Below are 15,938 nucleotides of genomic sequence, written 5' to 3' on the forward strand. Positions count from 1 at the left end.
CCATGAACATTACATGTGGTGATAGTATCAGTGTAGCAGCCTACGTGACCTAGGGGTCATTAAAGTTATTTTATCCATGCCATAGATGGTGGTGTCTCATGTTCTTCATCTATTCAGTGGTGCTTCTTTTGGCACAGACTGTATTGAACTCTACTTCCTTTGCACTAAGCTTCTTTTTTATTAATACATTTCTTGCTTCTTTTGTGTGGCCAATTCAAGAAGCAGAATTTTTTTTGTTTTCTTTTTTCCTCAGTGAAGATTGTTTTTTGTTTTTTTTTCTTTTTTCTTTTTACCTTTCGATTTTTTGACACAACTGACAGCACAAAGAAACTTCTATTAATGCTTCTGTTTTTGTATTTCATCTTCATAATTCTAAATACTACTATTGTAAAGGAAGACACTGGCCGGAGCTGTGGGAGCGACGGATTTGAGGGATCTTTTTACTCTAAAACTAATTGGATATTGGGTCTGTTGGGCAGTCTCAATGGTACCTATAATCCAAAACTGTAGGACAAAGCTTTTCATCTCAGTAATGAATTGGAGAGAGGCTCTTCAGCAAACTGTCGGAAGTATGAGATTTTTTCATCTCACGGTGGCTTCCTCTGTTTCTATTAATCGTCATTGCATGACAGAACAGAGTAAATGAAATAAAAGCAATGAATAACTCCATTGCATTTTGTTCTTGGTTTTGTCTTTATTGAAAGGTTATATTACTTGGGGATCGGGTGATACCAACACTATCAGAAGACCTAATAGTTTTTGAAAGAAAATACCACACAGATTAATTTTCTCTTTCAGTTACAGTGAGCATGAACTCTGAAACTCATGGAATGGGGACACATGGAAATGGGAGTGTGTTGCATGACACAAGGTTGCAAAGATAATAACACAAACAAATAATATTACATCTTATTTATAAGGCACCTTTGGAGAAGCTCAATGTGCTTCTCCAAGGATCGTACAAAGGTTTCTGACTCCTTCGCATTGATTTGGCTTAAGGCTCTGAATGGTCAAGCCGACATGGCAGACTTTTCTCCCCCAACCAAAGACCCCAAAACTACATGGCAGAACGTCAGCAGTTCGATTTTGACCTGACCATGTTGGGCCCTTGAGACTAAAATGCTAAACGTCTGAGGTATTTATTCCTCTTACAACTTTCCCTACAGAAATAAATGAACATATTAAATAAATGGTTGATTATGGTATTTCTAGTATCCATAAACATCTTGTAACTTCTGGACTATACAGATGTCAAGACCCAAAAAGCAAAATGACATATTTTTGTTTGGGAATTTTTTGTTGAAATTGGTCAGAAACAGACATAGGGTGAAATCCAAGACCTTTATCGTTTTTGGTGGTTGTTTTATTTTTTTAATGCGATACATTATTTTTATTAAGAAGTTTCCTTTTCAGTATGGCGACTCACATTTTATTTTTCAATTGTAAAGCATGCAAGAAGACAAGTTATATTTAAAGTTCTCAATCAAACATATTCTTGTAAAAAGAAAAGATTTAGTCAATTGTTTGATCCTCTACAACAATTACAGCTACTTCTGTGACCCTTTAAGAAAAAAAAATATATATATATATATACTGATCACCTCCTGAGGCCTTTTTCAGTTCTAAAGTTGTGCAATTACATTTACAGAATTATTACATTCATAAGAAAAATAATTATTTAGAGCAGTTAAAAGTAAAGCATAGCATTGCTGGAGTTATGACTGGATGAAATTACCCAGCATGAGAACGGGTTATGGATCCCAGCTGAGGAACAAGAAAAATCACAGCAATTTCCAAGCAGACAGGCCCTGCTACACTGCTAACCTCTACTACTAAATGCCTGCCAGCATATAAAAACTTAAACCAAATATTACAATAGTAACTTATTTGTGAGAAATTCATATCAATGTGTGCTAAAGGAAATCATCCTCATAATCAGTGGGTTTTCTGAGAGGGCACATGAACATTGTCTGTAAAAGTAGTAGTTTGTGTCAGGACCTCCCAGTTATCCAATCTATATCCTTTTGAAGGCCACACCTAGGCCCATCTGTTTAATCCAACATTTTGTATCACTGAGTTGGTGGCCAGGGTTTACAGTCACAAGCTGCTATTCAGTGTTGTACCAGGATCTGAATGGTTGTGTTTATGAGGAACACTTAGCCACAGACTTCATGCAGATCAATGCTATTTCACTGTTGCTTTATTGCTTGATTTAAAAAAAAGGACTGTATCAATTTGGATCTTTAAAAGGATAACAAGATGTTGTTTAGAGCAATAATGCCATTGTCCAGTGATACTTGATGTTGTTTGATTATTCCCATGACTCTTTTGTCTTAAATCTTCTAAAGAGAACTTTGTCCCAGTCAGATTTTGATAAAAAAAGATCTTCTCTTCATCTCAGGATTACAGCCCCAGTGGGGAACATTGAAAGCTTTCCATGCTGGCTTAAATCTTTTTGTCCTAATGTCCTCACTGTTCTCTGTTCTTTTACACATGACTTATTTTATGCAAAAAAGTTGCTTTGATGACAACTGGTTTAATTTCAGGTTTAAGTTTAGGCTATTAGTCAGTAGCCTAAACTTTTTAGGCTACTAATCATAAAGTTAAACCAATGAGGTTATAGCATCTTTATGATTAGGCTACTATTGTGTATTTGAAATATGTTTGCTGCTGTATGAGTCATGCTAATAGAACATATTTCTCCATGTCCCTTGAAAGTTTAAACGCAACCTATTGTTGTGCTTTTGTAAAATTTCAAAACCATACAGAGTCCACGGGGAACACCTTCTTCGTTTGTTGAGATTTTTAAGTCAGACAGTTACATGGTTGTGGTTTCCTAGGACTGAAAGTCAAACAGAGCCTAAAAATTATTACATGTCTTACCCTTCAAACTGCTTTCACAAATCGATCATGTTGCTCATGATCGATTTGTGAAAGCAATGAAAAGGTTAAAATATTCAAGGGACTGAATATGTTTTGTAGGCACTGTAGATTCTTGCCACTAGAGTGTGGCAAGATTTCTCATCTTTCCCATCGTGAACCAAGGTCTCTGATTTACATCCAGCAGCAGGTTATCAGCCATTGCAGTTTTTCATGAAATCCCAACCTGATTCCACCCACTACAGCATAAATTTACACTTTTACACCTTAGGGGACGTCTTAAAATTCTTCCGTCAGAGGAAAAGGGGAGAGAGAAAGAACCAGGGTCTGGATTTGATGATAGTTTAGTTGGCAGTGATGATACCTTTTCAGATCAGACTTGTTTGGGAGTGTTATTCCAAAGGCTGCCTTGCTAAAAGGTTAATAAAATATCCTGTCTTTCCATTATGGTTCAGAAGAAAGACAGCAGGCGGGCTGAAATGCCGTTTTCCAACAGATTAAGTCAATTGAACTGTGGCATGTATTTACTCATCTGATCTTGGTCTCATATTAATACTAATTAGATTATCTGATATATGTAGATATGACACAAAAATGCAAAAAAATAACTGAGAAAATATCTAAGTGAGTAACTGCTTTTATTTGCAGCACTAAAACTCAAATAAACACATAAATTCCACTTCTGTGTAAAAGTTGTGGTTTGACTTCCCCTAGTGAAGAATAATTTAAAACCAAAGCATGTGTAGAGATCAATATGTTATCCTCGAGAGAAGCCACATGATACCAGAGCTCACAGGTGGATTTGGGGGTGATGGTCAGGCATGACGTGAATTTGCAGCAGCTGTTGTGAGGGATGCGCAAATGTATGCTTTCTCTGCTTAGACTTGGTTGGCTCATTGCAATTCATTCAGCTAGTTAGAAGATGAATGCAGTGCTTTTTGCAATAGATAAGGAGATTCAGTTAATTGTCACCATCTGTCAGTCTGTCTATTACCTGGCCAAAAGAAAAATCTGCACTAAACCCAAAGCCTTCTCCAGCAAACTCAAAAGATTTTCAATAGGCAAAGGTCCGGGCTATGCGGTGGCCAGTGATATCTAATAGTTCCAGAACCACTCTTTAATGAGTCCAATGTATCCTGGATTTGTTATCTTGGAATATATCTGTTGATGGAATAACTTATTTTGCCTCTCTTCTAAAGTGCCCATCACTAAGAGGCTTAATTTGCACTGAAAGATAATTGCCCGTGATGTAATTATCCAATAGCTATCCATATATTTCCAAACAAGACGACCCACCGAACATAAGCATATTACTAAACGGTGGAAAAAAAACTAACGCATTGTCCACTGATAAGTGTAGACTTAAAATAAAAGTAACATTTAACCACTCAGTCTGAAGAGCCTCTGTTGCTGTGTAAGAAATTATGTGGGTTAATAAACCTAACAAGTGAACATTCTGACTCATCTACTTGTTGCCTCGAACATGGACTACGACATTGATGTGGCAAAACAAAATGTATGGTGGATTAATTTAGCTGAAAATTCATGACCCTGTTAAGCAGTTCTGCACAAAGGCTGTGATGTTATTGTTAAAAAAATCATAATAGGGAATAGAGCAGAATGACCTAATAGAAAAATATGAGCCAAACAGAAGATATTTATTCAGCAATAGGAGATACTACATAAGTTTCAGCACTACAAACACTCAACAAAATGGACTAAAAGAAAGTGGATGTATCTGCAATATGTGATTTTTGCACAAGTGATTGTTACAACCAAAACATTTCCTTTTGCACTTTTTAGGCCACATTTATCAAGCATTTTTAAAACTACTCTTTTACTTCCCCTCACAAACTTTAATTATCTGTCTGTGCTTTATTTTTACCCTTGAATATACACTCCATTTAGTTTGCCCTCATAGCTTTGCTACTAATTTCTGTATTTCTGAGTCTCTTCCATACTTTTGTTTCATACAAACTAACTGTGGATTCATTCAAGCTCCCTATTGTATGGTGCATTTCTCTAGATGTACATGTAAAGAGAAAGTTCTGGTAGCCGTAAATGGCGAGATTAAATGCCTTCTAAGAAACTGGAGGTTACAAAGACATTCTAATTTTAGATGCATTTCTCAAAAATGTAAGAATCAGCAACTGGAGAAACATACATGCTACTTTCACTATACTCCTTTGGCTGATCACATAAATACATCCCCTGTAGATGTTTTGTTAGCATTACACTAAGCAAAACAAAACAAACACACGTGCACAAGAAAATAAAAAGATTAAAGCAAAACATTTCCCAGACAGCATTATTATGTTGGACATAGATTTAGATGTTTGTTAGAAAGATTCCAGATTTCACATTGATTCCAGAGGAATCAAGTCAGTAAGTAGCAGTCTACATTGATTAACTGATCATTGTTGATATTGATGAAGTCAGACTTATTGACAGTTTTCTCCTCCACAGGATTGGTGCGTGTGGGTTCGGGTGTGTGTGGGTGTGTGTGTGTGTGTGTGTGAAACTGTTACCAAAGTGTGATAGTATAATGTGAGACAGAAAATCAGGGAAAAAAACGAACAAAAAAATAAACTAGAAAAACAATAAAGCTTCTCTTACTTCTCCCACTGCTCCTATTGCCATCTGCAGAAATACACCGCTCAGTCAGAAACAACTAATCAGAGCCAGGAGGAGGGTCTAACAGTCATTCACCCACGTGTATGTGCTGCTCACACTCCTGTCCCTCTGCCATGCTACAGCTGAATCACTACAACATAGTCTGCCATGAATGCTTAGGATAGCAAGCATGGCCACTGATAACGGAGGACATGTAACAGTTCAACACCATGTCAGTGGTGAGTGTTTAAGATTTTGCTTGTTTTTATTAGTTCTGTATTTCCGTTTATATTAGTACAAGCTAAAAACAAAAAAACAAAATTGGCCCATGGTTTCACAATAGGTGAAAATCAAAAATGTGGGCCAGATGTGCGAATGAGTCAACCATAACCTTCTCTGTATACCAGAGTATTTCTGCGTTAAATCTGAGTTTTAGTATCCTACAACTCAAACTTGTCCCAATAGGGCCATTTAAAAAGAGCCTCATTCCCTATTAGAGCAACAAATCTACCACGAATGGCTGAGAAACAACAGGACCAAACTGCCTTTAAAGTGCACACTTTAATCTGATTGAACTGCTTTGGCTGGACCCAAACAGACTCGGAGCTAAATGAATTCATGAAAACCTCGATAGCAGAAGTAACTTTACAAAGAGAGAGGGTTGAAAACTCAACAAAGATGTGAGAAACTGATGAGGTCATACAGAAGACAATTAGTTCAAGTTATTGCACCTGATGGCAGTTTTACAAGCTATTGATTTATGGGAGGAATTAACACAGTTTCTGCATTGCGGCTTCATTTGGGATTATTTCAGTTCCCTTATAGGAAGCAATTCCTCTCGAATTGAACAGCCAGATAAGATAATGGTGTCAGTTATCACTGCTTATGAAATTACGTTGAAGGTCAAATTAACCTGTCTCTGACCCTCAGGAAAGCTGGTGCATCACCATCACACCATTATAACGGTTTGCTACCATAAATCAGTTTGATTTACTACTCAACTGTTAAATCATTAAATGAAGGACAATTTTAATCTGAACATAAACCAACAACACAGCCGGGACAGAGCAATGCTGTTTTTGCAATGGCTTCAGAGCCAATGGTATTTGGGTTTTGCAATCCCTTGCAGCAGCCCTATAACACTACGCTTCATTGTTCGTTCATGTCAGTGGTTTGCTTATCCAATAACAATGGCTGTAAGTCTGAAACTCTCATTTAGTCACAAATGTTCACTGGGGGTTGAAGTTCTCACACCAACGGACAGCATGTTTATAGAAATGGAGGACTTCTGATGAATGTTAGCCTCTGTCCCGTCTTCCCACGGTGTGTTACAGTGTCTGACAGTGACTCCAGCTGTCAAACACTGGAGTCACTGGAAACAATAACTCCAGTGTCTGGAATCTACAGTTGATTATGTGTCATTAAAATAGTTATTTAATAGTAGTTTCAGAATTATTTTGTGACAATGTATTCAACAGATAAACAGGCCTCTTCACAGGCATAGACCTACCAAAGGGCACAGAATAAGGGCCCAGACAGCATTATTATGTTGGACATAGATAATAATGCTATGCCTCTTTGACATTTTTTCGTTTTCCAATGTTAAAATCAGAAACATAATGTATGTTGACTGAAGACAAAGTAACACAATGCTGCAAATCTTTTTTTTTTTTCCACAATCACTCATTTGAAAAATGTAGGGTGCATTTGTATTGAACCCCCTTGAGTCACTACCACCTTCCGGTGCAATTAGAGCAATTAGTACTTTACGGCATCACAGAAAAAAAAAAAAGTTCAAGAAGTTAAATAATTAATTTGATCAGATCTTGCTGATAGAAAAGGTTGATTTGTCCTGTTCTGATTCAACTCCTTCTTTTGAAGGAGACTGGGACTTCATCAGTATTCTTCTTCACAGATGAAGGAAAACCAGGCTTTCTGTTCAGGTCCCCAAACATATGAAATATTATGCTATATTTTTGGTATGCTGAATTCTTTACTAAACAGCAATTTCTGCTTACAGCTTCCAAACTCAGCATTAAAACCTGGCCTCAGTATTCCCTGCTGAACAAGCAAGAGAGGAAGAGATGTTATAATTTCCAAGCAAGCTGAAGAGAGTGGCAGAAAAGACAGACTGCTTGGACTGCAGCGTTACAAAAAAGACTTCTCATTTTGCTTATTTTACATTTTGATTTCTATAGTAAAAGACAATTAAACATGTTTCAGTGTCCCGCAATCTTGTGGTTTAAATACTCAGCATCCTAGTGAGTGATCACTTTAGTTAGCTTCACTCATGATCAGAGTGCAAAGCAGTGGAGACATATATATATATATATATATATATATATATATATATATAAAATTTACATTATATCAAATACTATTTACTAAAAAAAACACTATTTATTAGTTACAAGCATAAATTAAGCCATGTTTAAAGCAAAACTGCCCAAATATTTGACAAAGTTAAGACGAAAACAGAACTTATTTGTTTACAGTAGATTTCTTTTCTACATTTACTGTCCTTAATTATAAGATTGTCTTTATTAAAAAAAAAATGTTTTCACATAATTAAACTCTGTCATTTTTCACAGCTGAAACTGAGCCACATTCTGCCGTATTCATTAGCGTTTCTCATCTTATACTGCTCAGCAAAAAGATAATTGTTCTTATTGGCGCTAAATTAAATAACGAGTCAACAGAGCCATTCTCTCTGATGTTCTGCTGAAACAAGGAGTTCTTGCATGGTACTTTGTATGAAAAGGTGTCAAAATATGCACAGTTCTCAGCATTTTATTTTAATTTTTTTTTTTTTGCAAAATGGGGAGACTTATGCTCATCAAAAATACTTCAATTACACTTCACTGACACTAATGGAAATGACAAAAATGGAAGCTAAGGTTCACATTTCAACTGAGCTCTTCTTTCACTGTCTAAACAGAGAAAGTCTCTCACTATAAAAGCACTGAGTCATTTGAAAAACTAATTCTGCTCTTTAGTTTAGTGAGTGTATTTGACATTATGGAATTTCCATTTAAAAAAATCTCAGGTTCAAAAATCTTTAGTGTTCAGCCTTCATAGGAATGTCATCAAAAAAAAGTAATAAAATAAAAAAATCATCCTTGTAAGTAAAGCTACTTTCCACCAAAAGGTTTTCACACCTTTTGAATTTTTGTCACATTTTGTTACACAATGGTTGTATTATTAGCATTCATATTATTAGCATCATATGTGACGGACCAGCAAAAAGGAAAAGGAAAAATGTCTTTAAAAATTTTAACTACTACAAATCGTTTGGAAATGATTCAAATTCAGTCCCCACACGGTTTCGTCAGGGACAAAAAAGGCTGTCAGAGTGGATGGGAGACTGCAAAAGACTTGAGGATGAGGTGGACGGTTCATCTTCCAAAAACACAAAAACTGTAATCGCACATCCAAAGCTGCAACAGAATTGTTTATATCGAAGCATATTCATATGTTGGGATGGTCTAGTCAAACTCCTGTGCGTCCCCTGTGTGTGTTTGACTTGGCAACTGACATTCACAGAAGTTCTCCATCCACCTGACTAAGCTCGCACATTTTGTAAAGAAAATGTACAATCTGTAGCTTGAAAAGACATTCTACTCATGGAGACTGGATACAAATGTATGCTTTTCAGATTACTCAGACATAAGACAACTGTTTTACGTTGGTCTGGAATAAATTGCACTGACCTCTGTCAGTTTGCCACAGAATATTGATATTTCCTTTAGTCAAAGCTGATTTGTATCCGTTTATTTATTTCCGTATTGGTTAGCACAAGTTAATCAATTGTAAGTTAGGAACATTCAGTAATGTTCCTAGCTTGCATATGGTAAAGATATGCTACATTTATGAAGCACTTTTCTAGACATACCAACCACTCAAAGCACTTTACACTAAAGCCACATTCACATAGTTGCACTCAGAAACATGCACCGATTCATACACCGACACACAGATGAGTAACTAATTTAGAATCAAGTGCCTTGCCCAAGGGCACATCAACTTTTGGCACAAGTAACCTAGAATCAAACTCACAACTTATAATTTGCAAAACAACTACTCTTCCTACAGTTTGGCAACTAACAGAAGAACCATTACCCTTTTATTTTAATACAAAACACCTTCTCTCATTCAGTTTAATTCTATTTATTTATATAGCCCCAATTCAAAACAAACATCTTCTTTACAACACAAAACAGATCCAATTTATGCCAAGAAATATAGTATATGCATAACTTTAGGCACACATATACTGTAGGTAGACACATTCAAAGTCAATTGCATACATTTTAACTTATCTGAAATGACTATATACTACCCCTCCTGCACCTCTGCTGTTATTTGAGTAGTTTTTCTACTAGCAGTCTGAGTAAGATGAGTAGGTTAATACACAACTTCTAAGAAAAAAGAAATATTTGGAAATTACAGTATTTGTATGTGCTACACCACCTCAAACACCAACCAAATGCACGAAGAAGGTGAATGACCTTGTCAGCAAGAGTACAACACCTCGTCTTCCAGATGGCTCGCACCCAGCACCAGCAGGTATGCAGCAATTGCTCAGTCAGTAGAAGAGAGACCAACTGCAGCGCAAGGCACCAGGTGTGAAAGTAAAACACGGCCAGGGTGTGTGTGAATGTGAGACAAAGTGAACAGAGAAAATGTCTCGTCCAAAGGAGCTGATTTAATTCCAGTTCATGCTTGGAGTGAGCCATGGAGAGATTCTTCCGTTACCCAGCAGCTTGGACGACATTGCCATAATCACGCGTTCGCCGAGAAGGAACTTAGAATTAATGGAGGAAGAATGAGTCCGATCTGGTTGAAGTGGCACTATTAGACAATTACAGATATACAGTGTCTAGAATCATACAGCGTTGCGCAAAGACAAAATTACCCCAAATTAATGTGGCATGTTGACAAACAAAACTGTTCGGAATGTGAATAAGAAAGAAAAAAGAAAAGATTTATGTTTTACGTTCTAAATATGAAGCTTGTTTTGCTGACACTATCTTTGTTGTTATTCTAGTAACATAACAGTATGTTGCACAAACAGAACAAACTGTTATTACAATAAAGTTTTTATATAATAACTTGATATAGCTAAAATTTTTCTTTTGCCTTGGTGGCAGTTTTTTTTTCTCTCACATAGAAACCATTGTGAATAGAAATACTGAAGAACAATCAATCATGTTGGCACGCTTGGTACTACCTCCACAAAACTCCACCCGAAGGTTCCTGATGGGGGGGATAGTCGTGAAAAACCGGAATGGTTCACCCAGAATGGTTAATCACACTTGACAGCTTGATCGAGGTCACATTTTACATTCCAGTGAGGCTGAGTAGTAGTGCTGTATGATTTCTTGGTTTGTAGGGAGGATTCTTTACAACACGATGTAGGATGACAATAGCTGTGGTAGCCCTAACGTGTTGACTGGTTTCAACATCCACCCACTGTTACATCTTCATGCCCCATATTCTGGACAAAACCATTTCTAATGCTGTAGAAATGACATGGTACACAAATTTTGAACTTCAAGTTCAAGGTAAAAAACAACAAAAAAAACACCATGCAGGCCCAAACCACGGCCCAGACACAATGATGAGGAGATGTGCAAATAGTTTTATCCATTTTATAAACATGAACATTTTTGGAAAATACCAACCACGTTATCCAGCCATTACTGTCTATCTGGTTTGGTAGGAACGACTAGCTTCCAGGGTTTTCTGAGAAGTAGGTGGTGTCACTTTAACACCTGCCCCCTAGAGATTATTGATCTTTGTGTTATTGCTGCCGAGGGGTTTCTCAGTCCAACAGTATGAAATCTGTTGCTCACTGCACTGTTTGTTTTTTGTTGCTTTTCAGTACCGTGAAGAAAAATTCCAGTGATCATTTCCAATGTTTTTTTGTCCTTTTTTTTTTTTTTTTGCTTTAACTGAATTTCTCCCACGGGCAGATTTTCTGTCTTTATGCTCATTACAATGTTAATGAAAAATCCAGAATGCACAGGCTAAGCATCATGCTTAGGTATACAATGAATATCATTAATTGTTTGAATAATTATTGTAATAGGACACAAGAAGCCAACAAAAAGTTTCCTAATATCTGCTATGTTTCAGTTCTTGAAGAATTTAAATAAATAAAAAAAAGACATACGAATCTCATCTGCACACAATCTCCATTACTGCAGTCAGGCTTTTTTTTACTAAGAGCTCCTCAATTTCACACATTACAAATGACAGAAACATTCTTTCTGAGGAAGTCCAGAGCTTTTACTGCAGCACCATGTTAAATATCTTCTGTAAGCGCCTATGGTAAAGAGTGAAATTTTCTTCTTGAATTTTTCTTCGCCTCCATTTGTTGAAGAAGCAACATCAGAGTCAGAGACTCAATAAGCCCTGAAGTAACTGAAGTCCCCTGAAAGAATCCTTCCATTCTTTTCAGAATACCAAGTACTTTAACTTACACCAATCTTGAAGTGTGAAATCAGTAATCTCACAGCTCTGCCTGAGACATTGGCCTCAGATCAGACAATTAGAAAAGACACAAGAAAGACAATGGTCTACGTATGAAATACCACAAACATCAAAGTGAGCACAAGTATTTTAGTTATTACTAAAACAGGTGCAGCTCAAAAAATTAGAATGTGATGGAAAAAGGTCAATACTTTTGTCTCATCTCAGAAGTAAAATAAATTTTATTTAGATTCATCACGCAGTGGTAAGCTACGATCTATCGACAGCAGGCCTGGGACAGACTGACAGAAGCAAGGCGTAAATCGCTGCCTCCTGACCAGGGTTTGACCCGGCAACCCGCCAGTTACAGGGTAAACCCCTATCTCCTGAGCCAACATCACCTCAGATGTTCCATTCCTCCTATTTAGTCATTCCTGAACAAGAGTGCTGCTCAATGGTACAGACTCCTGTTTTCAGATGAAAGGCAATTCTGCATTTCATGTGGAAATTAAGATCCCAGAGTCTGGAGAGGAACAGAATCCTCATCGCTTGAAGAAGACTGAAGTTTCCACAAAGTACTGATTTGGGGGTGCCGTGTCCTCTCTTGGTGTTGACTCACTGTCTTCACCAAATTCCACAGTCAATGCAGCCCTGGAGATGCTGATTTCATTTTCTAACTTTCTAGCAAGAAAGTCCTAGCAGAACAAAACAAGCCTGCGATTTGTTTTGCAGGCTTGGCAAAATTAGCCTCAAACGTATGCTACTACCTCGTCATGCTAATTGTGCCAGACTAGTGTTAGGCAGTTATTCCAGGTTGCAGCAAAGGATGTAGTGCAATTATTATGCACATACTGTAGCTAAAGCTACATATTTATTGCAGATATAGTTTTTTTTTTTCATTCAATCTGGCAGTTTCCTGTTTTATATCAGTTAGAATTATTGATTTACCAAATTCTAGCATTAATTAACTTTCTTCAGATTGAGAAGTTAATGCGTTTCCTTAGTGTTTGGTAGAGTTTGCCTCGAAAGACTTGGGATGAATATTTTAGGCATTCTCTCACAAGCTTCAAACAATAACTTGCTGAATTTTTGGTCCATTCCACCTGACAGAGATGGTGGAACTCAGTCGAGTTTGTAGGTTTTCCTACTCTCGTATACCTTTTCAGTTCTGTCCACAAATGCTTCGTGGGATTATCGCAGCTTTGATGGCTACTCCTGAACAAGGACTTTGTTGTCCTCAAGCTTCTTTGAAACTAATTTGGTGGTATAATTAAAGTCATTTGTATTGAAGCAATATTTTACCAGTAGAAAGAAAAAATCTCCTTTCATGTCCATTTGTGGCAAAGACTTTGGCCTCGGTCTTCTCACATTTTCTTTCCTTGGGATGCAGATTTGTTTTGTAAAGTGCACCAATCTCTCCTGTAGCAGTACACTTACAACATGAAGATGTCACAGTCAGGATCGTGTTATCATGCCCGCAAGCTTTGTCTTTCTCCTGCAACTAAACCTCTAAATTAAAAAAGAAAATGTGTCTGATATTTAGCAGTCCTAAAACAGAAACACTTTACTCTAAGTCAATGTCAGACAATTGACAAAAAACCCCAAAACAAAAAAGCAATATTTTTTCCACGTTTAACTTTAGACCATCATAAGGAGATACTGCTGACATGCAAAAATGCACGAAAGGTGCGGAACACTATCTTGGGTAGGCTTAAAATAGTAGGTAAAAAGCAAAATGTCAAGCACTAACAGCATAGAAGCATCTTTATTCTTCCAGGCTCACTGCAAGCTAGTAATGTTCTAAAAGGTCCTGCGGGCTAAGAGAGCTTTACCAGATCTTCATCCACCGTGAGGGCACTGTCAGAGCACGCAACTGCTTAGTGACTTGTTTTCACACGCAAACACTGAAAAATGACAAGACAATTGTGTGCGGTTTTTGCACGACAGCTCGCAAACATACATAAAGTCCTCTGAAGGGTACTTGTTAATGATTCAAATCAAACTTGACAAATTTGAATATGTGTCCATTTGACTCAAGCATCAGAGCAAAAAACAAACAAATCTTGGGCTCATGTTACATCAGCTTAAATGAGTTTTTCTACGAATGTGTTCAAGTGTTCACTTGAAAAAACAACTGCAATTTTTTTGTATAAAATTTTTCCAAGCTTGTAATGTTGTAAAGTGATATAGTCTAAGCACCTTTTGGGGAAAAAAAACCCCAAATGTTTAGCTTGGTAAAATGTTTCAGTTTAACTCAGTTGAGTAAACATTTTTTATTTGAAACATTTTTTAAGATTTATTGATCTGGGAATTTTCTGGCAAATGTTTCCTTGCTTTTCAGTGTGACGATTATTTTTATATTTATTGGTGTTAGTGAGCTGCGCTGCTAGCCTGCGTTTATTCTTGCCTCAGACCCATGGTACCAGCACCAACTGTCATCTTCGTATAGACTAAAAAAAAAAACCGGGGATGAGGCAGAGAAAACTTTTTCTTAGTACTGAAATAGAATCCATTTGACAACTTGGCCAACACTGCACGTTTCGGCAAACTTAAGAGTCAACTTTGTTTTTGAACTTTCCGAGGAGAAGTCTCACAAATATCAGTGACACAAGACTTGTAGACAGAGTGTAGAGATCATGAAGCTATGCATCAACAGTGCACTTCGCTGTGCATCTAAAGGAGCTGGATATCTAGAGAGAAGGGGGGTGGAAGGATGTAAACACGTACAAAGAGCAGGAAAAAAAAAAGAAGAGGTCTTACCTGGAAACACAAGGACAGCAAACACCCATGACAGGATGATGAAACATACTGAATTACACATGCTTCCCAAACAGTGCTGATTGTGATCTGGCCGTTTGTTTTAAAGAGGCTCTTTTTGTATCTTCGCCACAGTGGGGCTTTTAGATGTCTGCCCACTTTTCTTTTTTTGTCTCACAGCCTATTCTCTAGCTGTCAGTGCGCACAGCGTCTCATCCCCACTTGGAGGCAAGTGAAGATTTATGCAATCCAGTGCAAGTCGCAGCTGCGGAGAAACAGACGATTCCTCACGAGGTGTTCAGGCTCCCTCTTTGCTCCGAACTACAGCACACAGAGGGACCAGCATTCTGCAGGATTCAGGGCAGAGTAGGGGGAGGGCAGCCTGTGCTCAATTCAGATTGGCTGATGGTTCTGCCGTACTCTCAAGAACAGTCCCAGCTCTGTTTTATTTTGTGTCCTTTTATTTTACTGGCTGCTTTGACTCAACCCTTCTTTTGTTTTTGCCCCTAAAACAGAGCAGAATGGACAGATTAATGCAATCGCTACACACCGATTTTTTTTTTTTCCCCCTGAAGTACTTTTTGTACAATATTTTGTTGTTGTTTTTTAAATCAGAGATGTTCAGAGAAACTCTTTCCCACTGGTTGCAATGGGGTACCTAACTTTACCGACATAAGAAATTGTTCAAAGTAAGACTGTCAATGCACATGAAATGTCTAACGCTCTTATTGTGAAGGTGGTGGAAGTTATACATTGTGTGAGAATGCCCAAGTGAGGTAGTCCCACACAGAAGGGACATCAGCAATGACATGCCCTGCTCAGATCTACTGGCACTTTGCTAATGTGAGAAACAAACACTAGAGCTGTTTGGGTGCCAAACCAGGAAGGACAGGAGTGTATAGGTCAGAGTTGAGACTTTGAATGCAAGGACAATGACAGGTAGAGAGAGAGAGAGTTGGCAGACATTATGGAGAGAAGGAATGTAGATATTGCATGTGTTCAGAAGACCAGATGGAAGGGAGTAGGGTTTCAAAGTGTTTTACCAAAGTAACAGATAAATAAGAGGAACAGAGTGGAGATTTTGCTTAGAAGATGAAAATGTTGGTTGTCCAAAAATGTTGTAACAAGTGGGAGGATAAAAGGGTAAGAGTGGAAGTCCAAGCAGGGTGATTATTAAGTAGTAGCAAGGGAGAGTATAACAAAACCAAAGTTAT

The 15,938-nt window shown here is 37.5% G+C and overlaps 1 protein-coding gene across 1 annotated transcript in view; it reads right to left on the bottom strand.

Annotated features, from left to right (window-relative positions):
- Positions 1-15,052, bottom strand: part of opcml (opioid binding protein/cell adhesion molecule-like) — a 285,206-nt gene extending 270,154 nt beyond the window's left edge. The window contains exon 1 of the mRNA XM_032576660.1: positions 14,728-15,052. Coding sequence (XP_032432551.1) covers positions 14,728-14,788 — 61 coding nt within the window. The 5' untranslated portion in view covers positions 14,789-15,052. The remainder of the gene's footprint in view (positions 1-14,727) is intronic.
- Between the last annotated feature and the right edge of the window lie 886 nt (positions 15,053-15,938).

This window comes from Xiphophorus hellerii, chromosome 11 (genome assembly GCF_003331165.1).
Source record: "Xiphophorus hellerii strain 12219 chromosome 11, Xiphophorus_hellerii-4.1, whole genome shotgun sequence".
NCBI classification, from domain to species: domain Eukaryota; kingdom Metazoa; phylum Chordata; class Actinopteri; order Cyprinodontiformes; family Poeciliidae; genus Xiphophorus; species Xiphophorus hellerii.